At 38.6% G+C, this 27,921-nt stretch overlaps 1 protein-coding gene across 2 annotated transcripts in view; it reads right to left on the bottom strand.

Moving 5' to 3' along the window:
* RORB (RAR related orphan receptor B) overlaps positions 1–27,921 on the bottom strand; it is a 194,369-nt gene that overhangs the window by 40,251 nt on the left and 126,197 nt on the right. For both annotated transcript variants that reach the window (XM_005581939.5, XM_045373109.3), the window contains exons 2-4: positions 20,155–20,240; positions 15,764–15,905; positions 7,651–8,052 (exon numbers count right to left, since the gene is read on the bottom strand). In XM_005581939.5, coding sequence (XP_005581996.1) covers positions 7,651–8,052; positions 15,764–15,905; positions 20,155–20,240 — 630 coding nt within the window. The remainder of the gene's footprint in view (positions 1–7,650; positions 8,053–15,763; positions 15,906–20,154; positions 20,241–27,921) is intronic.

Genomic DNA, 27,921 nt, shown 5'->3' with positions numbered 1-27,921 from the left:
CTGATTCTGAGGTCACTTCATAAATAGAAACATTTCCTACTCCTCCAAGTCACAGGCAGAACCTCCTGAAATCTCCTTTCCTTTTGCTTACTGTAGAAGATTTTATAATTACTATGGTTTTGAAATTGAATGTATAAAATGGAGTTGGCTTTCCAGTAGCTTCTCAATAACATTTTGTTCTTGTTGTTGTTGTTGGTAGATTCCAGAATCTTCTTTCGAGGTTCTGAATTCTAAGACAAAATGTGATCCCAAACTAGTTATCTCCAGGAGAGATACACTGAGGAAGATAAATTTTGCACAATTTCAGCTCAAAATAAAAAAGGTGCTTTGGAAGATTAACGTAATCTAGTGAATTGCAAGCACGTCGGGAAAACTGTATTAACAGAGGCACAAGCATGTAGTGACTGATATGCACACATGTACTGTAAGTAGATATGCATGTCCATGAGTACTTGAATTGAGCATATATCTGTGTGTTATTTGTGACGTAAATCATATTTATATTTGTTTGGAAACTGGCTGGTTACAAAGTGCTTTGTATACATTCTATCATTTATTGCAGTTGTGGGGAAGCACTGCACATGTTATTAGGTGATTGTAGACCATCATTGCAGGGTTATGAGAGGATATCTAGAAAGATATGCATTCAAATAACCCTAGGGATTAACTGTAGAGTCCATGGTTCCAGGTATCGTCTACAATAATTCATGGCCATAGACTGGTTAACACTATAGGTGTAACCATGATAGGGGTCCTAGGAATATGACAAACTGGCCCCAAACTGGAAGAATTCCTTTTTGAGATAGAAAGCAGAATTTTGAAATTAAGCAGGCTTTGGGAGATATTCTGGGGTTGGCACAGAACAAGGTGGTGTTAAAATTTCAGAAGAGTCAAGTAAGCCCCCCTCCAGTGACCCAGGTGACCCAGGTAGGTGGGTTCCTTAGTAGTCAAGAACATATCTTCTGCCAGGCGTGGTAGCTCACGGCTGTAATATCAGCACTTTTTGGAGGCTGAGGTGGGTGGATCACCTGAGGTCAGGAGTTCGAGACCAGCCTGGTCAACATGGTGAAACCCTGTGTCTACTAAAAATACAAAAATTAGCCAGGCCTGTAATCCCAGCTACTCGAGATGCTGAGGCAGGATCGCTTGAATCTGGGAGGCGGAGGTTGCAGTGAGCTGAGATTGCACCACTGCACTCCAGCCTGGGTGACAGGCAGACTCGGTTTAAAAAAAAAAAAAAAGAGGGCCGGGCGCGGTGGCTCAAATCTGTAATCCCAGCACTTTGGGAGGCCAAGACGGGCGGATCACAAGGTCAGGAGATCGAGACCATCCTGGCTAACACGGTGAAACCCCGTTACAAAAAACTAGCCGGGTGAGGTGGCGGGTGCCTGTAGTCCCAGCTACTCGGGAGGCTGAAGAAGGAGAATGGTGTAAACCTGGGAGGCGGAGCTTGCAGTGAACTGAGATCGCGCCACTGCACTCCAGCCTGGGCTACAGAGTGAGACTCCGTCTCAAAAAAAAAAAAAAAAAAAAGAGAACCTATCTTCATTTTATGAACATATTTGCTTTTTCTTCAAGAGGAGCTTGGAAGTGATCAGGTTGTAGTGAACTAGGGGGGACAGGTGTGTTTGCCTGAAAGCTGCATCTGTGCAGCAGCTCACTCTTTAATTGGATTGTACATGAACTTGGAGTGGTTTGGGATTGGCTACAAGCCTTTCCTTGAGCTGCTCCTGGTTGTCTTTGACATTCATTTTAATCTGATTTCTTTTTTTTTTTTTTTTCAGGAGGGTGGATGGAGAGAAGAGGCTGGTGCACAGTTCTGACTTGGCAGTGGGTTGTTAACTGCAAGTTTGTCGTTTCACTCAGTGAAAGCCCCGAGCATCGTCCTGCTCTCCAGGAGGGAGGTGTGCTGGCTACTGCCATAGACAAGTTATTCAGCATCATTCAGAATTGCTTAGTTGCTTCCCAGTCCTCTCCTCTCTTCTACCCTATTCTTGTCTGTGTCCGTGGCTATAACAAGGGGGGAATATTAATGCACATGACCAAAGCTCTCTGGAAGGTGAGAGAACCGTAGTCTTTAAAAGTCATTTGGTCCAATTGTCTTATTTTTCAGATGGTGAGACAGAATCTCAGACAGCTGGACTAATTTTGAATACGTTCACGTGGCTAGTATACAGAGTTAGGACCTCCAGTCTCAATGTACTTTCCCTAAATTGCTTGCAAAGGGTGTGTGGTTGGGGTGGGGGTGAGAGAGGGGTTAGATGACAATGAAAGTTCACAAGATGTCTCCTCTCAAGGCAAGGAAGAAAGAGCTAAACACTGAATTTTCCTGTCCCCATATTGTTCAAATAATTTTTCTTGCTAGTTTGGTCTACTTCTATCTGTTTTAATGGTGTATTGGACAGTTACTTCTAAATGGAATGCCTACCTGTATTTGATACAGGTTCTATCACAGGACACAGGAAATATATAGCAAGAGTTAAGTTCTATTCTCTGCACCATTTCTGCATGGGTAGTTAGATGTGCATAATAGATTTAAACAGTATAAGATATTTATCCTTAAAAGCATATGCCATTAAAGGTGCTGCTTTAAGACCAAAGCGTCTTCTTGGGGTTCTTAATAAGCCACAATTGAAACACCACCACTCTTAATAGAATTCTGCAAAATAAAACACTACTAGTAAAATCTTCTGTATTTTTATGTAGCCTTAATAGAATGAAGTAGTACATTACAGGAACTAGATTGCTTTTAGGCCAATACCTCTTTGTAATCTCCTTTAACTATTAATACTCAGTTTCTGTAATAGGTGAATTTTTTAAAAAGAGATTTCTATTTATTTATGATGCTTAACATTCCAGGTTCTATAAATAGAACACAAAAGCAATATGAAAATAAGTCTATGTTAAAGACTATACAAGAAGAGATCAATTAATTCACATTTCACTGTCTTTATCTGGAGAGAAAATTACTGAATAGAAGAGCAAACCAAGGTAATGTTTGTAAAAGGCAATGTATACCCTTAGCATTGTAGCTAATTTGATGGATTTTTTAAATATAAAAAAGCGTGTTGTTTGGCTGTTTGAATTGTCTTGTTATCTGGGATCTTGTAGATACATTGTCAATCACTTCCGGCTTAAATGAACTTTCATTGAGAGTATTAGTCCTGCAGAATTCCCCAACTCATCTGAGCTCGTTAGTGGTGGAGCAAAGACAAGATGTTCTACTTTCCTTTTCTGCATGTTTACGGAGCATCTTTTAGCTAGCTTCCTCTCCTTGCCACCAACCGCTGTAAAATTTCATCCCTAAAGATGTAACACATCCATCACGCCAGCTTGAAGTAAAATTCCAGCTAAACCCAGTTAATACTGCTGTCTAAATATTAATTTTCAGCTTACTTGTTGCCATTCTTTTATTCCATGGCTTATTTTTCCTACAGTTTTAGAAAAACCCAAGAATGTAACTCCTGAAATGTTTCATGGTTTTCTGTTTGCTTACCCACACTTTATTCCCCTCAAAAGTAGGGGAATAAAACATTCCTGATAAGAGATGTGGCTCAGGTTGATCAATACCTGCCATCTCCCTCACCTCCAGAAGAATGTGGTAGCATCCTGCCCAGAACGCATTCTATGGGATGTGATGAATTGCCATGACTGTTCATTTTCATGGTATCTCCTAGATGGTGAGGGCAGTAACCTTGTTCTGCTCTCCCTGAAGGTACGGCACATTTCAAAAATAGGTATTTGAAGAAATGCCTGGCAGTCTAGGACAGTGACTTAACATTAACCTTAGAATTTAAGTTTTATCGCTTAACTAACTCTGTATCCTAGGAACATCACTCACTGTTTCAGACTCTCAGTTTCTTCATCTGTACAATGAAATGGTTTCTTCACTGCTCACCTGAAGGAATTGGCATGAGCCTCAAAATCACTAAAATGCGTGAAAGGATTTTCTACATTTTTCTCCATATATCAAACATTATCATGAGGGGCCTTAACCTAGGAATTTTGTAGTTTCGTTGGTGAACTTTCAGCAAGACAAGTTTGGTTTTTGGGAGAATATTCCTGACTCTGCTAATATTCAAAAACTGACGTTTTGGGATCTGCATGCAGTTGCTTATACAGTTGTGTTATGGTTCTTACATGTGTGTTTTTATCAAACATTTTAAACTCTTGATATCTATTCTATATGGACTGATCTAAAAACTGGTTTTTAAAATGGATCTGCTTTTAAGATGACCCAATATCAGAAGCAGAGTGACCTAGTTGCACACATTTCATTATTCTCTTAGAATCCAGAGGAAGCAGATCAGGACTTCTGGTAGCCAAGGGTGATGTTAAATTTTTTTTTGGTGTGACATAATCTCAAATTCACCCAGTCGGGATGTGGCAAAATCCGATTTTCAGTTTTATATGCATAGGGTTTTTTTCTATGGCAAGTTGCCACCAACCAGATTGGTTTAGATGCCCATTAATCAAATCAAGTCAAAATGACAGTGTGCGTACTCTGAAAGCTCCGGTTTGCAGCGCCTAGAAGGAGGTCAGGTAGGCAGCAAACACCAAACCTGTTTTGCTGTGAGAATGGCAGTCAGCTTGTGAGGAGCTGCCATTGGTGGGAGGAAATATAGTATAATGGTTAAAAGAATGAGTTTTGATGTTACTTAGATATGGGCTCATATGTGTTCTTTGTTTTTTACAAGTTATATAACTTCTAAGCCTCGATTTTTCCATCAGTAAAATAAATACACAAATACTTACATAACAGGCATAATGGGATTGTTATGAGGATTAAAATAGGACATTGCTCATCACAGTGTAGGTGCTCGATCAAAGGTAATTATATTATCTGCAATAACCAGTGATATTAAGTAATAGCCCAATAAAATATCAGTTATATTATTAATAATAATGGTGCTTACACATGATAGGTATTGTACTAAGAACTCATAAATATTAACTCATTTAATCCACACACACAGATAAAGACTGTTACTGCCCTGGGTTGACAACTGAGACTCAGAGAAGTTAAGTAAATTGTTTAAGGGAAAGGCACAATTGGGTTTTGAACAAAGGCACTTTGACTCCAGAAGCAGAGTTCTTAGCCACCACACTATACCACAGATGCCTTCCTGCCCAGCGATACTGTCAAGGATTTAATATTTTAGTGAAATGAATGTCAATGTTTTGGACGGTGCAGGAAAGATAGTATATTATACTATTGTGACTCTTCATAGGTACCTAGATTCAACACTCATAGAATGTGTTTGTGTCCACTAGGTGGCATTGCTGTTTTAACGAAATGTGAACCAAGCCAGTATTTAGGCTTAGGGGTCTGCTAAATTTGAGAGCACTGGCAGGACAGTACATTTGGATCCCTAAATGTCTGATGAAAAAATCCTCCAATATTTGAAACATATTTAAAGATATCCGAAGACTAGAGGTTGAAACAATTGAGAAAAATATATGTGAGTTTATTTTGCATGTCAATGTCTGTGCAGACTTTCTGGATAAATTTTGAGATTCTCTAGTCTTCTATCGGTTCACAGAATAGACTCAGGGTCAGAGGGGAAAAATGACTTGTTCAGGGTAACCCAGACCTGATGGTTTGGCTGTAGTTCTCTTTCCATAATATTTCCTATAGTTGCTAAATCACAAAAAAGTTGTGATTTCTGAATTCTTAGAAGACTCCCCTTTTGAATATAGGGCAGAAGATCGCTCCACTGTTGCGAGTTTTTGTTTTATAAGGATTCAAACATGTCTCCCGAATTAATAGTAGACTCAGGAACTTAGATATTAAGTAGTATAAATGCAAAGGAAGGTGCCTTTTCCCTCTTGAAAAGATCGAATGACTGTTTTAAATGACCATCCCTATTAGTTGACAGTGCAGTTTATGAATTGAGACCCACGGCAGGTAGCAGGTTAACAGAGGAGTGGAGGGACTCTGGAATCAGACTGTCTGAGGTGAACCCTGGCTCTGTCATTTAGTAACTATAGGACTCTGGGAAATTATGAGACATCTCTAAGCCTTGGTTTCAGCATCTGTATAACAGAAATACTCTTTTGATTTATCTTTTAAGATGTTCATGAAAAGTAAATGTGTGAAGGGCCCATGATATAGTAGAAACAAGGTTAAGGATGACAGTAATAATTGACTATTTTTGTTATTATAGTTGATGTTTTATTTTATGTCTCTCAGCTGTGAAAGTCATTACAGGTGCTTTGTCAACAATGTTACTCACTGTCACCTGCTGAATCGCTAAAAGGGAGAAAGAACACTTCAGGTTTATAACTGTGTACCATCGCTTCTTCCTCAACCAGATGGTACAAGGAGGCAAGAACACGGCCATGTATTTCATGATGTGTTCACAGCAGCTTAATTCAAAACACTTGTAGGCTTTAGGCTCCTATTTGCAGGTTAGACAGAGAAGGTGACTGAGCATTCAGCACAAAACAGTAATAGCTAAGAGTTATCGAGCACTTCCTGAGTGCCAAACATTGCTATGTTTTATATGTATTAACTCACTTAAGCTTTACAATGCCCCTGTGAGCTACAAACTCATGCTTTCCCCCTTGTAAAGATGAAGGAACTGGGATTGAGAAACTTGCTCGAGCTTAAATAATAAGCCAAAGAGCCAGGATTTAACCTCAGGCAGCACAATTCTTAATCGCTCTGCTCCGCCACCTCTTTGGGTAACGTGTCAAGAGCCCTTGAAGGTTCCTGAGCTCTAACCTGCTTTCTCCAGTACACTAAATATTGCAGTGAAGCCTGGGATCACATAGCCACTGTTTGCTTAGCTCTTCTGGGCTACTGATAACATGCAACCCTGTTACCCAGGAGAGTAATGTGTTAAACCTACTTTGATATTTTTATGGCAGTTAGTTGATGAGATTAACTGGTTAAACATTTAATAGACTCCTGAGTTTGACGGAGTAAAACAAAGTTACAGCGGGTCAGAAGAGAGCTTGCCTAAGACAGGGCACTCTTGAAGATCGCTCCTTAGGAATCGAAGGAAAGAGGATCAGCTTTCTGATGCAATCATGCCTGTGACTAGCTTATTTGTTACTCTCGTGTTCTGTAACATTCCAGACTCCACTCTTTTCATTGCTGTAATTCAGAATCCCATATGGAATTCTTGAATTCAGATTTACAAGAGCCTTGGCGGTCTTCTGGTCTATCGCCCTGACTTCACCAAGAAGGAAGCTGAGATACTGTTTGCTTAAAGTTTGTCCCCATTTATCTTAGAGGAAGAGTTGGGCCCCTGTTCGTTTGGTTATTCCCACTTTTTCTATATCCTTCAGCAATTTCACTTTGAATAGCATCAACTTTGAATACATGCCGAAATTTCCCTGTTTATACCAATAACATTTTCCCTTCAGTGAGAACCCAAATTCAACAGATAGCATCTGTTCTTTACAGATAGCATCTTTCTATTTATAATTTCTTCTTTCTTCCTTTGCTTGAAATAAACTTTTATGGGGCGGGGGAAAATGACATTTATTAGAATATATTTTAAAATAAATTTGTTTTCTCAGTAGAAGCTGTGAATCCAAGTAATTCAATTTAGATCTAAGAAAATGACCATATTAAATAGGACCAAGGTAAATTCAAAGCAGAATCTCAAAAAAAGCCACTGGGAGGAGACTTCCACTTACCGATTTCAGTCATGGTTATCCCTGGTGCTAACTGCCCATTGTTGAAAGAGCTATAGGTAAACAAGTTGGGTACGGATGTGAGGTCGTAGATAGGTTCTTGCTTTATCTGTTTGATTCCAGTCATGTCAAGTCCTGACTGATCAGGGGACGGCTGACCGGAATCGACGTTGTAATAACCCTCAGACTTGGGCAGGTCAATGACGTGCCCGTTGGCGTAAGTGCCGCTGGTCTCGTTGTTCAGGTTGCTCAGGCCGTTGCTAATGCTGCTGCTGTACACCCTGGCAAGGGCTTCTGCCTCCCCACTCTGCTGCTGCCGCTGTTCCTGCAGCCGCTGCTGGTGCTTCTGCACCTCAGCATACAGGCTGTCCCTTTGCTTCTTGGACATCCTCCCAAACTTCACAGCTGGGTTGGAGAGAAAAGCAGAGAACAGCACTTGTGGTTATCATTCGCGTTAACCACCTCAGGTACAACGGGTCACGGGATGGTTGTCCCTTCAACATCAGATGCACACACGTCTAGCACCATCACTTAAGAACCCATTCGTTTGCACTCCACATCTGGGAAAAGGTTATATTCAGAGGGTTCCTGTCCTGGTTGATGCCCACAGTGAGAAATAAATCTAAGCCAGGAAGAAATATAAAAACGTATGTATGTATTTCTCATTGCCATGAAGATAGAAAGCATGTTTTCCTCTTTTTTTCTTACCTGTGGAAAAAAATCGCAAAAAACCAAAATACCAAATACCAAAAAAACCAAATACCAAACTAGCAATAGTACCCACTATTAAAATGTTAACCAACTAACTTTTATTCATTAGGATTACTAGATCGCTAGATTGGACCCTAGTATTTCACTTTCAAATCTATTTTCTGTTTTCTTTCTTAAATTTCTCTTTACTTTTTACAATAATTTTCTTTAAGAGACAGGGTCTTGCTCTGTTGCCCAGGCTGGAGTGCAATGGCATGATCATAGCTCACTGAAACCTCGGGCTCCTGGGCTCAAGCAATCCTCCTGCCTCAGCCTCCTGAGTAGCTAGGACTACAGGTGCTTGCCACCAGGTCCAGCTATTTTTTTTTTTTTTAATTTGTGTAGAGATGGGGCCTTGCTACATTGCCCAGGCTGGTCTTGAACTCCTGGCCTCAAGCAAGCCTCCTGTTTCGGCCTTCCAAAGTGCTGGGATTACAGACGTGAGCCACTGCACCCGGCCAGGTCGATTTTCTAAATAGTGTGTTGGGTAAGACCAAAAGCATGGGGCTGGGTGATAAACATAATTTTAAGTGACGGCCTCATTTGCCTTCAGTTGGCTTTTGGGATCAAATGATAAGAATCTTTGGAAAATAGCAATTTGGGGCATCCGATGCCCAGCAAGTGATCAAAACAGTAACTATCTTTTCTCATTCTACCACTCCCAAGTTTTATTTTTCCTATCTCTTCTGGCAATATTCTCAGACAGTCTGAGGAAAAAGAAAGAAGAAGTGCTGCAGGTAGTCACAGAGTAATATCAAGGTGCTTTCATTTCAATGTGTTGTTTCTTCAGATACTTAACCTCCTGAACTGTTGTGAATATTGACATTTCTCCTCACAGGTTGTCAACTGCCTTTTTAGGATGTGAACATCCTGAGTCACAGGCCTACCTTCTTTGAATTATCAAGCATTGTTCAGCTCATGTTAATAGTGGGGGCTATGGCAAACTTGGAGGCTCCTGTCTGAGTTTCTGTTTTCTGTTCTTTTGTGATGCTATGCCCACCACCTCTTGGTGCTAGGAGCTCAGAGAATGGAGAAAGAAGGAAATGGAGTTTAGAACAAGGCTCAGTTCCTGGATTCAATCACGAGGGTTGATGCTCTTCTGAGAATATCTAAATGGTGAAGTGCTTAAGGACTCTCTAGCACAAAGGGAACACAGAAGAGATTCCCACAGTCTTAAAGAGCTGCCATTCACCCTTCTCCTCCAATATTCTTCCAAAATTCATTTTCTTTTTCCACTGGGTACAGAGCTACCATATTTATCTGAGCATAGGCTGATCAGAGTGGAGACTGTACTTCCCCATCCCCCTCACTGGCGGGTGTGTAGGTGATTAAGTTCTGATTCACGGGAAGTAAATGGAAGTGTCACATTCCCTTGTGGGTATTGGGGCATGTTTTCCTCCTTCTTGCCTGCTGGATTGTCGATGTGAGGGCTGGGCTTGAAGAAGCCAAACTCTTTCTGTATCTTCTTAATCCTTCTTAAAAACCTACATTCTGGGGCCAGGCGCGGTGGCTCACACTTGTAACCCCAGCACTTTGGGAGGCCAAGGCGGGCAGATCATGTGGTCAGGAGATCGAGCTCATCCTGGCTAACATGGTGAAACCCCGTCTGTGCTAAAAATACACACACACACACACACACGCACACACACACACACAATTAGCCGGGCATGGTGGCATGTGGTTGTGGGCATGGTGGTATGTGCTTGTAGTCCCAGCTACTCGGGAGGCTGAGGCAGAAGAATCCCTTGAACCCGGCAGGCGGAAGTTGCAGTGAGCCAAGACTGAGCCACTGCACTTCAGCCTGGGCGACAGAGGGAGACTCAGTCTCAAAAAACAAAACAAAACAAAACAAAACACAACACACAAACAAACAAAAAACCGTACATTCTGGCTTTCTGATGCTGCCTAAGTAGGAAAACAAAGTGATAATTATCTAGTAATTTTTTCTGTGTGAAGACAAACAATCTGACTCATTCAGACTAAACTCCCTTTCCATCTTAGTGGTTGGTTTTATATGGTCTTGAATTATTTAGATCATTGTATTTAACTTTGTTTGTAGAGACACTACCTTTATTAGATTCTGATTCTCAGAGATAAATTTATTTGCTTACTAATTGAGGTGACATTTCCAGTTTGTCTATGTACCGAATTCTACAGTAACTTGTAAGGCAAGCTTCCTCTGTATCTTTATGTTACATCTTTCTAAGCAATTTGTTACATATTATTCTCTAGGGGAAAAACGCCTTTTGTATAGGAAAAAATAAACAACTATAAATATTGATTAAGAAAGAACTTCCCCTTTTCCCCCAGGAAAGGAGGGCTCTGTATTTGCTGCCCCTCTGCCCTCTGCGTTTGGGTAGGTTCAGAATAGCTCTTTGTTGTAGAGTTGTGGAAGTGAATACAAGGTTTGTATCCACTGCTATAGATCAGGATTTTTTGTTTTAGCTGGGGTAGATCTACCTTCTGATTTATTTTAGTATAGTAATTTTGCATTTTATTGGTTTGAAATTTATAGGAATTAAAGACTGAGAATAAGAAACTCTTCTAACATAAATACAGAAATGTGTTTTTTTTTTTTTTTTTTTTTAAAAAAAACCCTTTTTCCATTTAATCCTTGCTTTAGATTTCGGTTTACTCTATATTTAGGTGAAATATACTTTGTGGAGGACTGATTGCATTAATGACCCTGATTCCTCTTATCTGTTTCTTTCCATGCCCTTCCACAAGTCAATTTGCAGTGCTCTTTCATTCTTTGCAGGCATCCTGCCCAGGGTCATGTGACCTACTGTGGACCAATGGAATATTGACAAATGTGACACAGCAGAGACTTGAAAAAGGCTTGTGTGATTGTGGACCTCACCATGACAAGGACATGCCTGAGCTATCTTGTTGGAGGATAAACTTACTCGGGGATATGTGAAGCAGAGCCAAACCTCCTTGGTCATACCAGGCAATGCCATCTACAATCAGCAGAGCCATAGAACTGACCTGCCGCTGATGTACGCAGAAATCTGCTGTTAACTACAGACATCATAATCACAAGCTAACAATGTCAAAAGAGTATGTTGTGAAGACCTCTGCCATGGTTAACATCTAAAAACTCAACAAAGAAAAGCTCTACATTTTTTACAAAATTGACTTATCAGGTGAGCAACTGAAATACTTTCAAAGAAGCAACTTAAAACCACTACATTTTAGAGTTATTTCAGGTGTAATCCTAAATCAAAGACTTCACTGACAATGACTACAATGCTATTCTATGATTAATTTTTCACTTATTTCAGAAACATTGATGAGTCAGTGTTTCAGTTTTATGCCCCTTCTTGCAATAACAGTGGTGACAAATTTGGGAAAAAATTACAGTACATGGCCAAAATAAACCCACTGACTTTCTTAACATAATTCATTTTCACTATTTGTAAATACATTTGTTGAATGCATAGAACTATTTTAACAAAGGCCATGTTAATATTTCAAATATTAGCATTCTTCTTATCACTACATATTAATCAGACTGGCATATATTTTAACTCTTTGCCCCTCTCAAACTTGAATTATTCTGTTAATGACATTCACTTGACTGTAAAGACGGCCTCTTGTTAAACTGCTACCTCTTAAAGAAACCAGCACAATTCTGTATACATTGCAAGTGCTTTATAAATATTCAATGATGATGGTATTTGCTCATGATATGCTCTTAACCCTCCTTTTGATCCCATAATAGCAAAGAACAATTTTATGTGAAAGTATTGGAAATCATTTTGTATTTATTTGAATTGTGGTATTCTAAATGGAATGGAAGTTTTTGATATTTGAAAAATAAAGTCATAGCTCCTTCAAAGATTTCTATTTACATAACACATGAACATGTGTTTTTGGTTTCAAGAGAGCCCAACTGACTGTCATCTATGACTTTCTATAAATTTCTAAAATTATTTTATCTACTACCTTTGGTTGTAAAGTTCTCTATATTTACGTTTTGCTGCTTACCAATGAAACTGGTCTTAATTTAACTCTTTTCAGCTTCAGAGATGTGCCTCTTCTGCCACCCTTTTTTTAGTGCTGTAGTCTTTGTATTAGAAGTCTGATTCAATCTAGCTAAACCTATTCATTATTTTAAAATCCCTCTCTTCTCCTTCTTCTTTTTCTCCAACAGAACTCCCTGTGATGTTGAAATGTTCTCTGTGCTTTCCAATATGGTAGCTGCAAGCTGCATGCTCCTAATGAACACTTGAAATATAGCTAGTGTGACTGAAGAACTGAATTTTAAATTTTATTTAATTTAAATTCATTTACATTTAAATTATTTATATAGTGACATGTGGATTGGGCAATGCAGTTCTGGATAGAAGAAGCTTAATCTGTGAAACCTGTCCTTTTAGGGCAATTTCTGTCTTTTTGTAGAGACATGCCACTCGGGAGGACATATTCTAGTGAGTATCAATTTGTAGTAGCACAATTGGAAACAGTTATCCTGAAGATTCCTTTGTAAAGGGTGTAGGAAAAAGAAAAAAATAAAATGACAGAGAAGATTCAGTGGGCTTATGCATGCTACCAGTTCACACACAGACACACACACCCATGCACACATGCCTTCACCTTTTTATACACATAAAGACACATGTATGTGTATTCCAAGTGGATTTGATGTTTGAGTCTTCGCTTAAGCTAAATTTGAACAAATTCATTATTGATAAATTTGATGACTACTGATATATTTTCGATAGCTAATACACCAATATAGCAGTGAAATTTCAGGAGAGAATGAAAATCCAGTGTTTTCAACAGTTATTTTAAGCTGTCTCCTAGTGGCCACAGTAAACAGCCAGGTATGGTGAAATAAACATTCTTGGAGCCTAATCGACAGACAGCAAATGCATATACCAAAATGAAGGTGCCACTTTACCTCTGAGGGAAGCGGGGGGCTGTAGAAAGCAGTTAGGTATGAGGGCATCTCACTTTGGCTATTGGTACAATTTCTAAAGTACTTTAAAAATACTTGCTGAATCAGAAGAAGGTAGGGATTCTTCTGATTCAGAAATAACCCTGCCTTTCATTCTTGACCCCTTACTAGACATAGGTAATCAACCATAATTTCAGGGCTTTTGAATCGTTCAGTACTACATACTAGGCAATACTTATCAATAGGAGAGAAAACCTATTCGGCTTCCCTGGTATTAGCATAATTTACTTGGCATGAGGCACCCGTTCTAATTAAGGTTCAGACCAAACTTTCTCTGTGTGATATAGTGAAGAGGCAGCTTTTTCTCTTATAGAGAATCATTTGTTTTCTCTTCTGCTTGAGCCCCTTCTTCTCCAGATTCCCCACCGCACCCATCTGCTTGAGCCCCTTCTTCTCCAGATTCCCCACCCCACCCACACCCCTGACCATTTCTCCTCATGATAAATTTCACATAAGATGTGCTTAGGAGGCATTTTTGAAGATGTCCCAGACAGCCTCAGGATTGTCTCTGGACCTAAAGTTGAAATGAATCATTCTTAATCCTCAGTGTCCTTAGACACTATATTGCTTTTATTTGCATAGAGGTTTATGTGCTGCAATGAATTCCTTCCTCATTGAGCATAAATTGTGGCTCTGTCAAATGACCCTCCCATCCTCCTGACACATTTCTTTTATGTTATGGGATTCAGACCGTCTAGATTTTGTGGGCTGATGTCACTAAATCTGCTGAATCTGCCTTGGGTCATATATTCATCTCTTGCCCATAATTCTGTTCACCAGCACAGACACAGACTTGCCCTTCCAGAAAGATACTTCCTTTTAGTGTAGGAAGAAGTAACAAAAACAAATACCCTATGGCTTATCTCTTTGCACAATTATTAATGGGGCTTTTAGGACACTGTGAATTAATGTGTTACCTACTGCCATATGGTAGAAATGAAGTACAAAATCATCAACTGAGATTTCCATATAATTATAACAAATAAGTATCCGAAACTACTCAATCCTCTCTCTTAATTTATTTGCCTTGATTATACAGAAGTATCCATTGCTATAAATTTATCTTAGGAGTAAATACATGTGGTTAGTGAGTCAAGTAAAACAAATAAAACAAAAAAGTCAGTTAATAGAAAAATTTTGGAAACCTCGTCTCTGTAGCTTTAGAAGCTACCTATAAACTGAAGGGTTTCAGGTCAGATTCTTTTTTTTTTTTTTTTGGTCAAATTTATTTTATAGGTGTACTTTTGTGCAGGACAAATTTAGATGGATTGGGAATTAGAGAAAAGGTAAAGAATCTAATCACTCATGAAATCCCTTTATACTAAATGCATGCCAATTATTCACATCTTTTTAAAACTTGGAAGTTTCTTGTTTTGTGTGCATTTATACAGCCTTGAATTTCACCAGAGGGAGTGCGACCAGATGCGCAGAATCCATGGTGATTGACATAAAAACAGAAGGTGTCGGGGCATTGTCTATGTCTTAGGCTCTAGGTAGAAGGGATTTCCATTGTTCATTCAATAAACATTTAGGTGTGTGCTTTTAAGCAGAGCCTGATGTTTTAGTGGGAACAAGACAGAAATGGCCCCAGGACTCAGGACCACTCACTGTATGACACAGGGGTGATGTGTCCAATGTCAACAGGGAAAGAATTACTTTGGATGAATGACTGAAAATGGAAACAAAGCTAGGTGAAATTCTTCGTTCATCTTGTTTGAGTTCATTTGTCCTCTTTCATTACTCTAAGATGTTCCCTCAGGAAACCAAGCAATTCAGTGTGGGTAGGTGTGAAGTTGGAGTGCAGATGGTATCATATTCTGAGGAGGACATCACCTACACAGCCCTTCCAAGACTTGGACTTCGCTCTAGTCTTTGGAAACTTCATTATGGGCTCAGATAGTCCAGTTCCTCCTCTGGGTAGCTATGACCAGCCAGCAGGACTTCCAGGCTTCCCACAGAAGCATATGCCATTCCTTAGTGTCTCCACACAGTAAGCAAGCCCAGTCAGACCTACCCAGAGAACATACTCGGATGTGGTCCTGGTTTGCTTAGAACTTTTGGGCATTATCTCTGAAAGTCTCATGTCCCAGGAAATCCCTCATTTGCAGGCAAACCTAGACAGATGGTCACCTTCAACCTAGGCCTATGTGGCTTCCGCTAAACCTAGTTAGCACAAGTTGCTCCATGAGCTACAGTAAAGTCTTTGCTTTCTTCTTATTTCGTAGGCAATGCTCTCTTTTTGTATATTCTTACTTTTCCTTTTAATGCACTACCAGCACGATGGTTTTCTTTTCTTCTTATCCCCAATTCCCTCGTCTAGAATTCTTCCAGCAGCTTAAATAGACTCCAGCAAAGCATCCATTTGAAAGGGCTTAAGTAAGAAACAGAAATGTAATGCCTTACCATCTCTTGACATTCCCAGGGCAAGACACTTCTGCAGTCGGCAGTGTTGGCAACGGTTTCTGTTGGTTCTGTCAATTAAACAGTTTCTCTGCCTTGGGCAGGAATAAGAGGCATTGTTCTGCTGGCTCCTCCTAAAGAATCCCTTGAGGGAAAAAGAGAAGGGGAGAGAAACAGATTTATAAGAAGGGAAACAGAGAACATTAACATATACATTTGCTACATTTTCTGCAGTGAACATAACTGAATTTAATTTTTAAAGCTCTTTGGATACCTCTTCTCGTATGGCTTGCAGATATTTCTGCTGGGGAAAATAGATGCTATCTGCAGAGATATGAGGGTATCATTCATTTACCCATTCACTCATTCATTCATTCCTTGAATAAATGTTTGCTAAAGACATTTGCAGCTGTGCTGTTCTATGCAGAAATAAACAGAAGTTTCTGTCCCTCAAAGAGCAGCGGGGAAGGAGTAGCAAAGGAGAGTACTAAACCAAACATGACAGAACTTGGTGGGGACAATCACATAGGCTTGTATCAAGTGCTGTGGTGGTGAGGAACTTGAGGTATTGGTAAGAAAAAGCAACACTGAGGAGTATGTGCTACTGTTTTCTTAGTTTCTAAGATGTGTTTTCCCCCACCATAAACTTTCCGAATTTGGCTAGAATGCAGCTGAAAAGTGTTTTATTTTTCTACCTTTTTGAGGTGTCTTGCTATGTTGTTCACACTAGAGTGCAGTGACTATTTGCAGGCAGGATCATAGTGTACTGTGGCCTCAAACTCCTAGACTCAAGTGATCCTCCTGCCTCAACCTATAGCTGGGACTACAGGTGTGTGTGTGCACCGTGGCTGGGTCTTGAAAGTTGTTTTTAATAATCAACCATACTTTTGAAAAAAGAAAATATTATATATAAGCTGTTCAACAACAAAAAGTATTAAGTAAAAACTGAATGAATGGTCTCTACTTGGCCTCAGGTTATTCGGTGTAAGATGTCTTCATGCAAGTACATTTGGGTTCATCAGGTACAAAATGAACTGCCAGTGGCCACACACTGCTTCTCTAAATAAATCCACAGCTGAGTTGATTTAAAAAAAAATTTTTCCTTAGTTGTCTTATAGAAAACTCTATTGGGGAAAATAAGCATTTTCTCCAGAGATAGATTAAGTTATCATTCATCCATTCATTGACTCATGTAATCGATTTCCTTAATCACTCTTTGCTCTTGAATTGTCTAGAGAAAAAAGGAAAAGTGCAATGTATCATGAGCAAAATGATGGTCTACATTAAGCTTTCTAAGACAAATTTTGGGAAAAGATATCCCACAGCATCATCTTTTGGAAGGAGGAAGTCTAGAAAAGTTCAGGAATGGTAGATTCAATGCCTATCTTGCAGAGAAGCCTAGAATAGATCCTCTGACTTCCCTCAAACAGCTTCTTTGTTTCCTCAACTATCTACAGGAAGAAGCAGAGCCAGGGCTAGGTGAGCCTAGTGAGGCAAACACTTTGCCCACAACATTTAAAGGTCACCTAAAATTTTTGTAATTAGAAAATACAATATTTTAACATAATGTGTTAAAAAATCAACATGAATGCAAAAATACCCAATAACTTAAAGAAAGGATCTGTGTTACTGATTTTCCTTTTGTCTTGAGCTCCAATATGGCTCAGCATGGCACTGGTGAAGAGAGCTTAGTTAGTCTGTGAGGAATCTCAAACATGGAGGTGTGGTCGAGGATCTCCTCAGAGAGAGAGTCCCAACTGGCTTCGCCATTCAACAACAAGGACTAGTTTCATCCCCATACATCCACGTGCGTTCCTTATTTAATAAACCAGTGATGGCAGAATGAGACACCTGACTGTCCAGTGTGACTGAATTCATGGAGCATCTTAGAATAGAGATCAAACGTAAGCCCCCAGGGATTGAAATGATGTACTTTATATACTGTGAAAACTGTCGGAAAGCATAACCTCAGCCCATCAGTCTTGATTAAAGATGACTTGAAATTTACATTTTAAGACAGAATTGTGTGGTTTTTATCTTTGGATACTCTAGTGCTACTTAGCAAAAAAAAAAAGGACAGAAAAGACTTTTCTGAAGTCACAGCTACAGCCCTAATTTAAGACCAATTTGACATTAATTACGACACGTTTCTTGCTTATCTGTTGCTCATTATTGCAAATGAGGTTTTTGGCATGAAAGAGATTGTGTTCCAAATTTTATTGAATGAATAGAAATTTGAATAAGTGCACAAGCTGAATTGATGTTATTCGGAATGGGTTGTTTATGTTGACTTGAAAACAGCATTATGAAAACTCAGAGGTTGATACTGAATGTGCTGACATTGACATCAAATTCTGAAGAGAATTTTGAAGTTTTCTATTTGCAGAAAATTGTAGCATATATACAAATGTGAGTTTTTCCATGAATTAAAAAATTAGTGTGGCGTATAGTGCCATTTTAACTAAAACCTCAGAGTATGTTTCATAAAAACAACATAATTTCTTTAATTGTGGTTTCTTCCTTTACATAGAAAAGATGACACTTGTTCTTGGCTATTGGCCTGTTGGGTTATATTTGCACATTAGTTAAATCTTTTGGAAATTACTGTTTAAAATATTTTGCTTTTTAAACTGAACATATCCCCATCTTTTGAAATCACACATTTTTCAAATAGAGCTTACACAATCAAATGCCAAACATCTCCATTTTGACATTGATCTAAAAATCAGTTTTAGTAGCTATTATGTAAACCAGAGCTCTCAAGATTGCATAACAAGCCAATATAATGGTAGAAATACTTTCAATGGAGAAGATTCTGACTCCTAAGTTATTATTGTTTATGAAGAAAACTATTTGTCTCTCTGCCTAGAGGATGTAATAACTTATTCAAGGAGGGTAAACAATTGCTGACATAATTTTGCTTTCTTGTTTATTCTTGATGAGTTGAAAAATTGCATTAAAGGGGATAACATGCAATTCTTAATTATAGGGCTGCAGAGGAACAGAATGCAAAGAACAGCTCATGATATTCACAAATAGATTATCACTAATCATCTTTAAAGTACAGCAGTGTGTTGACAGGTTAGTATGTTAATATGCTCCCTCTTCTTCCCTCTCCCACTTTATTCTTATTTATTTCCTTTTCTTCACTCCAGTTTTAATTCCAGGACTCACGCCTTTTTGAGACTATTATGAAGACACTGTCAATTTATGACACAGTACCAGTATTTGACAGTTACAGTATGTTTTGCCTTGTGTACATTTGAAAGCCTGTTTAAGATTAAGATTAGATCTTAGACTCTATGACTGTACTACCCCTCCTTCAGTTTACTGATCTTAAAAGAATAATTCACTTTGCTTGCATCTTTGATCAAAAACACAATTGCTCTTGCCAATAACTTTACCAGCATATTACCTTTCCCTCCCAGACCGTGGCTGCATTTTATTTGTTCTGTTTACACATGGTCCTTTAACTATAGCTATAGAACTGTTTAGATTTTCCCTGGCTATTATGTCTCTCACACTCACTTTCTTTCCTTCTAAGGATTCATTATTAAAACTTACTGTTAAATTTCAAAGTTCTTTTATTTCAGATTCAGTCTACGTTTACTGCTATTCCTCCAGCTCTTTATTTAAGAGAGCAACTTGCTTACAGGAATTAGTTTGCCACGGGAAGGGTGGGTGGAATCTGTCTGGAAGTGGAACGCTGGATTGAGACTGAAAAACCCTGTGTTTTTGGCCATGCTCTGTTCTTCACTGCCTGAATCAATGATGTTGATCAGATGACATAATCTTGTTTATACCTCAGGACCTCATTGGAAAATGAAGGGGTGGGTGTGGGTAGGTGAATTTTAGTTGATTTAGAGATAATCTTGTTGGCTTCTAACATACCATGCTTCCAGTTTTCTTTTCTTTCTTTCTTTCTTTTTTTTTTTTTTTCCTGTAATGTGAGAATAAAGGATGGCCATATGCATATTGTAGCTGTTACCTTCACTTCCTCTTTCTCAAGCAGATAAATATGTACTTATTAGTTTATAATCTTTATTTTAACCTTTAGTTTTTTCATATAGTAATAAGTGCCTTGGAATTTACTGGAGACAATACTGCTAAAACAGCAAGAGTCAGTATTTATATCTCTGTAAATGTGAATAATTCAAGGTTTTAAATACGAATCCATTTTTAAAGAGCTGCTGACCAGTTAGACAATAACAAAAAGGTAAAAGGCGAAAGAACAGAAAATCAACCCTCCCACCCACCACGCGAGAATTCCTGAATGTCAGCAGCAGGCAGAAGGATCCTTTAGCAAGCCTTCCTGAAAAAGGTGTCACCTCGTCTTGTGAGGTACACAGATGCCTGAGGCAAATACAGAACCGTGCGGTCTGAAAGTCCCATACCTTGCAGCCTTCACATGTGATGACTCCGTAGTGGATCCCAGAGGACTTATCGCCACAAATTTTGCATGGTATCACTTCAATTTGTGCTGAAAGGAGAAAATACACATTTTGAGCATACAAAAGTTTTCTTTCTCCTTTCACTCTTCCTATCTCCCCATCTATCTCTGCCTTGATGTTTGTATTTGAAAATACTGGGTGTGGGCGGTGGTATGGGAGTCATCCACTAGTATTTGCATGGCTGTCCTAAACTTCTTCTAAGTCAAAGCACATTTCTCCGCCATTGTTTGCTTTGTTTTTCTCAAACTAAAAAAATATAACCAGAACCGGCTTTCCAAAGTCTTGCATTCACTGTTTTCTCCTTTGTGAACTTGGCCTTAAAAATAGTGGGACTCAAAAAGCCTTTGAACCCACGGCTTTTCTTTTCTTATTTTGCACTTGAATCATTAAGTTACTGAGAGCTTTCACATAGCCTTATCTCAGTGATATTTAAAATAAATACATAAATAAAGCAAAACTATGGGATGGGGAAGTGCATGGTAGCTTTATACATTGTGTGGCTGGATATTTACTTACAAAAATGCCAATAATAAATCAGTCCAATATTTATTGAGCATGCTGTATATGTTCTCTAAGATAATAAAGGCTGTTGATGGAGGATAAGATATGCTAATTATACAAATAATCTAATTAATAAAATAAAATTAATACAAGGAGAAATCAGGATGAATTATGAGGGTACTAAATATGAATTCAATACAAACTGAAATCGTTTCATTGGAGATGAAGGCATTTTTGTTGATTCTGAAGATTTTTGTTGATTCTGAAGGATTTAGTTAGGCTGAAGGGAAAGGCAAAGGGCATTTCTGTAGGCAGAAGGGAAATTAAAAAGATTGGAGGCCTGGGATGATTGTGGATTGTGATCATTGAGACAATAACTTGGCTATAATGCAAATTTAGGTCAGATGATTGGCTAGAGGGATGATGCCAGATTATGGAGTTCCTGGGGTTAGGCAGCGGGATTTTCACCTGATCTCACTGGCCATAAGGAATCAACGAAGTGAACAGGGTAAAGAAATGATGAAAGTAACTCACCTTAGAAAGGTGAGTTTGGCAGGCTACCCATAAACAAGCGGAAGACCAACTAAAAATTACTTCTAACTTGTGTGTTAGGAGATAAAAACATGGCTTATTACATCAGTGGCAGGATAAATGGAGAGGAAGACATAAATAGAAAGATGGTTCAAAGGCAAAAGCTAGATTATATGATTAAAAAAGGGAACAGACGTGGAAATGGAGAGTCAAAGGTGACTCCTAGCTTCCTAGCCAAGAGGCTGAGATAAAGTAGTAGGTTTGACAGAAATGGGGTTGTTCGTAAGGCAATTACTTTGGCGGAATACGGTGGGGCATGGGATTTCTATTTTCTATGTGTGCAATTTGGTGTAATGTCCTGTATATAGAACCTCTTGGTAAGATGATTTTAAATAATCAGCACACAGGTTATGGATGAATCCATGAGATAAAATTTATTTAGAATGTAGTGATTCCTATGTCTGATAGTATTCTAAGAGTTGTTAAAATTACACACACTAGAAGATCTGCTATTTCCTCTTCCAATTTAAAATAATTATGCAAAATATACTTCAAAATGCTTTGTATATCAATCTGCCACTTGGATGCTTTTCTACAGTTTCTCACTCTTGAATATACAAAACAAATAAATGCAAGACATTGCCCTCTTTTTCTTATTATTTTACATTTTTTAAAAAGACAATACTTAGCTTTAGGGTAGTATATTACATTTTTTAAAAAGTAAATATTTCACAGAAATTTCAAATCATCTTTGTAAGCAAAAATACCTCAGTGTTATGTGCCTATTTTTCGTGTGAAAAAATTGAGGATCCAGGTTATAGTCTGCTTTTGAGTTGAACTGGGAATTGACAACCAGAAATTAGCTAAATATCCTGATACTTCATTCAGTAACCATTCTCTGACTTCCACACAGACAAAATAAGATTACAGTTTTAAATTCCTGTATTTCTCCAATAGCTCCAGCTAAAGAGCTAAAGACAAACAGCATCAGAAGAGACAAAGTCACCTAAAATACTTACGAGACTAAGTATACGTTTCTTTTCATTTCTTTTTATTTTAGCTTTTAGATTACGTGGGCTAGTATTTGTTTTCAAGATTTTGTGATAGGAGAAAACTATGAGATTTGATGTTATTCTATTCTGTCCTTCCAGACTCCAGTCCTTAGTCTGCTAATGATTGGAGCCACGGCCAAGATAAAATATCTGATCTTATGTTTTCTGGTTTGTAAAGCATAACTGACAAACTTCATAGATTTGGGAGGATCAGATAGATATTTTACGTGAAGCACCTTGTAAAATGGTTAAGGAGCTAGGAAATGTTAGTCTTCATTATCATCATCATCATCACATCAATCATCCTTGTTAACTGGTTTTCTAAAACTTTTGGACACAAAATATGACAAGCCACATTATTATTCCTTTATCAAAGATCTTTTCATTTAAAAATAATCTAATGAATGACACTGCAAGTCATTTGTACTACAGGTTTTTTTTTTAGCAATAACTTTTCAAATGTTGGATTGTTTATAGCGATTATAAAATTGACTGAAAACCTCAGGTATCCATCGTATGGTTTTTGGCTTATATAATATTAAGTCAAAGGTTCTCTTTGCATAAATTACTCCCCAGGGAGTAGCTTACACGTGGGGAGAATCTGCTTCAATAAGTTTTTAATTATAAAATGATCTAACTTTAAAGGAAATGAAAATAGAGATAATTTGCCCCCTGGGGTGTGACAAGATGTTTTTGAAAGCCACAGAGGTTATCTTACACAACTTTGGAAATACAAATGAGATAAGGAACATTCGATAGAGCATCTGCATATTTATACATATTTATAATCCTGGCTCAACATGTAATCCTGAAGAACTATAAACATCTTAACAGCATTTTTAAAGAGAAGTAAGTCACTCAAAATGGCATATGTGTACAGCTGTGTGTGGAAAGGGGTTATCGGTTTGGAAATCTGTGACCATTTTAACTTATTGCAATAGAATAAATCATCTGAGGTTTATGATAGGTAAAGGTAGATTAAAGTCATTTAAAGTACTCATTCTTTTCTCTCTTGTAAGGAAATAAAGTGCTTCTGAGCTACAGTTTTATAGTTTATACTATTTGTTTGTTTTTTTTTTTTGAGACAGAGTCTTGCTCTGTTGCCAGGCTGAGGTGGAGTGGCGCAATCTCAGCTCACTGCAACCTCCACCTCCCTGGTTCAAGAGATTCTCCTGCCTCAGCCTCCCCAGTAGCTGGGACTACGGGTGTGCGCCACCACCCCCAACTAATTTTTGTATTTTTTGTAGAGATGGGGTTTCACCATGTTGGCCAGGATGGTCTCGCTCTCCTGACCTTGTGATCTGCCTGCCTCAGCATCCCAAAGTGCTGGGGTTACAAGTGTGAGTCACTACACCTGGCCTATACTATGTATTTTATAAAGCACATCTTCCAGACAGCATTTCACAAACTGATTAGAACAACCAATCCCATTAGTGCTTCAATGCCTGCCATTTCTAAATATCTTGCCATTATAACAGGCATAGCCTCTGGTGGAATTGTCTTGCGGTTAATACAGACCTAGTGACATGCTATTGACTGTGGTTTCCAACTGAATATCTTGGGAAGATTCGGTTGTTTGGACTTCACCAGCTGTTACAATGAAGGTAATAGAAGGAAACTGAGGAAAGAGTTTGACTTTTGTACTTTTGCTTGACTCATGGATTTATTCAACAATAGTATTCCCCAAGAGACAAACTTAGAGGAAATGAAATGCCCTGAGACATGGCTCTAGTGAAGTTTATTCATTTTTCATATTTTTCAATTTCTTACATATTCATTTCACTTACATTTTTCTATTGGTAATCCTTTGTGGAGGCTATGGTTAAAATGTTATGTATTAACTAATATTTTTGTTTATAAAATCAATGCTATATAGTTTTATCTTTTTTGAAACAATATTCTGACAGTGTCAAAGAGTGTCATGAAAAATTTAAAATAATTTTCTGCTTTATTTTATATTAGAACAATTGATGAAGTACAATTAGTTTACTGTCTAGCGATCTGGCAGGCAGAGCCTATTCAACAACTATGGAATAAACCAAATTTCTTTCCCCCTCTGAAGATGGCACTTCTCTCCCCCGAGTTCCCCCTGAAAACTCCTTCTTTGTTTAGAGTTCCTTGCCACAACTTCGCACAAATCTACCATGTTTTCACTTCTTTCTGCGTATCAAAACACACATATTTTTAGTTCTGCCCCCTCAGAACCTCTGCTAGTAACAGCAGGTGTTGATTATATAAACTAATCCAGCTAATTAGTTAACTAGAATATGTATCACTTTGATGAAACAAAATACCTTAACTCTTAAAAGCATCCATTAAGAATGGTAATAATAATAGACTTTTCACGTACTTTCTGCTTGGAGGAAACATTTTTACTGTGTTTGTTCTTATGGCTCCCAATTCTCACCATTCCAACTCTTACAATTCAACTTGCCCATTCCTATATTCTGGGCATTTTAAATCAATTGAAGACAGAGACAAGATCATACTTTGCTTTCTACTGTGTCTAAAGGAGAATTTTTATAACTCCTTAAAGTAGTTCTAAATGTTTTATTTATTTCAGTATAACCACAAGATTTGATATGCTCCTTCTTATAAAAGAGGCAAGAGGCAATATTAATTTTTTTTGAGTCAGGGTCTCACCTTGTCATCTAGGCTGGAGTGCAGTGTGATTGTAGCTCACTGCAGCCTCAAATCCCCAGACTCAGGGGATCCTCCCATCTTAGCCTCCTGAGTATCTGGGACTAGAGGTGTGCACCACCATGCCTGGCTAATTTTTACATTTTTTCGTAAGGATAGACTCTTGCTATGTTGTCCAGGCTGGTCTCTAACTTCTGGCCCCAAGTGATCCACTTGCCTTGACCTCCCAAAGGGCTGAACTTACAGGCATGAGCCACCATGCTGGATCTGATTTTTCATATTTGGGGTAAAGAGAATGAACCAGAGATTGTGGGAGATATATATTTTGGAAAAGGCCCCCAAGTGATTCTTGTACATGAGAAGGCTCCCATTGGGAATTAAATGAGTTAAGTTATTAGCTAGAAATTTTCTCTACCATATAAATCACCTGTGAAGGTGGAAAAACTCAGGGACAGGCCAGATCTGAACATTTTAAAGAGTCAACAATATTTCTCTCTATGTTTTCTCACTTTTGGTTTGGGGCTATACTTGTAGCATCTTTGTTTTCTGCTCTCGCTCTCCCTCTCTTTTTTTGTTTTTTTTGCCTTAAGGACATCTGACCCAGCTATGATTCCTGGACACCGGACACTGTATTCCTCGACACAGACTACATTCCTGAACATTGGATTCACCTGTCAGCTTCTGTTTCCCATACTTTTACAGTTATGCTAAAAGTGGGCAGTGCAATTAAATCTCTTAATGTCTGAGTAAAGCACAATTTACACATGTAGAAATTTCCAATAAAGATGACTATTTTGGTTAAAAATCCTTTTGCAGATGGTCTCAGTAGCCCAAGTTGTATCTCATCTACCCAAATTGTATCTCATCTACCATCTGCGACAAATCCAAGTTAAAATCTCTGTTTGTACTCTTTCCCTCTCTCACTGGCAGACTGATAAGTATCTCTATTAGGTACAAAATATTCTGATGTCACCTAATAACAAACCCAAAGGTCTGTGATGCAGCAGGTATCCCTAGGAACCAGTTCCACTGTAACTGTGATTCATCAGACAGTAGCCCCAAGGTTGGGATGCGATAGGAACTTGGAAAAATAAGATCCTCAGAGGACAAATATAAAAGTCTTGAACTTCGGCCCGTATACCATGCTAGAAGGTGGTGATTCTAAAAGATTCCTGTCGTTGGATTGTGCCCACGTGTATCTCATCAGTGCAGAGTGCATCTCAACATCAGCTTCCTGCCTAAATATGCAATACAGTGCATGAAATTCAGTGCACTCTAATTTCTACTATAACACTCTCACGTCTATTAGCACCTGGGGTCTTCTCTGTAATACTCTGGGTGGTGGGCTGTGTGAATTTTCTGTTCCAATGGCTGATAGCTCCTAAATAACTTAAAGATATATTTGGTTTTATATTAGCTTTATATTACTTTAATTCCCTATACCATTTATCATTGAAAGCTAGATTAAGAAAAAAATTACTACCGTATGATAATGACAAAAGAAGATCATTTTCAAAGGCATCATGTGTAGGATTATCACAATAGAGGCTGATTTATCTTTTACACGTGAACATTTACCCCTGAAAGGTTGTTCGCTCACTCCCCAGAGGACTGAAACAATAGAACACGAGACCAACAAATAACGACAACAATTAGTATAATCATTAAGAGAAAATACTGATAAGTTAAATATTCCCCTTGTAAACAAAGTAAATCACTTTATAAGTTGCAGTGGCTTTAAACTCATACTTTAGGAATTAATTCCCATTAAATTCCTCTTGTCCTGTCAACATTTTAATTATACTGGGATAACTTGTGCGTGGAACCTGACGTTATTCAGGTTGAGTGAATATCTTCCATGATCACTCAAGGTGTGGTCCACAGACTTGTGGCATTGGCATTGCCAGGGATCATGGTAAAATTGCAGACTACCATGACTCACTCAAGACCAGCTGAATCAGAATTTGCTTTAGAATGAGATCCCAAGGCTAGCATTCGAGTTTGAGAAGCACTGTTCTGTGATGTCCAGGTAGCCACAGTTTTAGCAAATGTAAGAACTGATGGCATTTTAAATTTTCTTAGATTCTGGAAAGGTGGTTTCTGCTTTTGCCTTTTAGGCATTTCCTTTGGATTATAAAGGCAGTAGGATAAGTGAAAGGTTAGAATAAAATAAAAAAAAAAAAAAGAGAAAACTCTGGTCACTAATTGACGAGGCAGAAAAAAGAGAAGAGAACACAGCATACTCCTGAAATATCTTGCGTTACTGTAATTAACACCCAGTGTACCAGGCTTCCTTTGCAGATTTAATGATTGTTACCTGCACCCACATTTTCTCCACATTCTAGCATTGCTTGGTAATGACACCTCCCTCTTCTGTACACTCACTCTTGTGGTTGTGGCAACTAGCTCGCTCCTTGGATACTCGGTACTGACAAAGGCTCTCTTGAGAAAGTTAAAAAACATACAGTCTTTCTATTTTGAAAATTGAATGGTACAAAGTCTACTTCTTTTGATAAAGGTAAGGGAGATCAAGCAGTTTTTTGAAACCAAGCAATGAACTCATTTTAGCGATTCACGGTAGTTCTGGAAATGCAACATTTGAAAAGTTGTCCTGTCTCATTGAGGCAGATTAGTTAACACGGAGTTCAGTGGTCGTGATGGATATTCATGGCATTCCTCTCATCTGTCGTGTGCTGTCCTGAGACTTGCTGACTCAAAGTGTGGTCCCTGACCAGTAGCATTGGCCTTCCCTGGGTGCCTGATAGAAACGCAGCGTTTTGCTCCTACCCTGGGCCTATAAGAATCTGGGTTGTGGCTGGGCGCAGTGGCTCATGCCTGTAATCCCAGCACATTGGGAGGCTCAGGTGGGTGGATTACCGGGTCAAGAGATGGAGACCATCCTGGCCGACATGGTGAAACTGTGTCTCTACTAAAATACAAAAATTAGCTGGGTGTGGTGGTGTGCGCCTGTAGTCCCAGTTACTCG

Source organism: Macaca fascicularis, chromosome 15 (assembly GCF_037993035.2).
Source record: "Macaca fascicularis isolate 582-1 chromosome 15, T2T-MFA8v1.1".
NCBI lineage: Eukaryota > Metazoa > Chordata > Mammalia > Primates > Cercopithecidae > Macaca > Macaca fascicularis.
The sequence above is the reverse complement of the archived record's forward strand: the minus strand, read 5'-3'. Positions and strand labels throughout refer to the sequence as shown.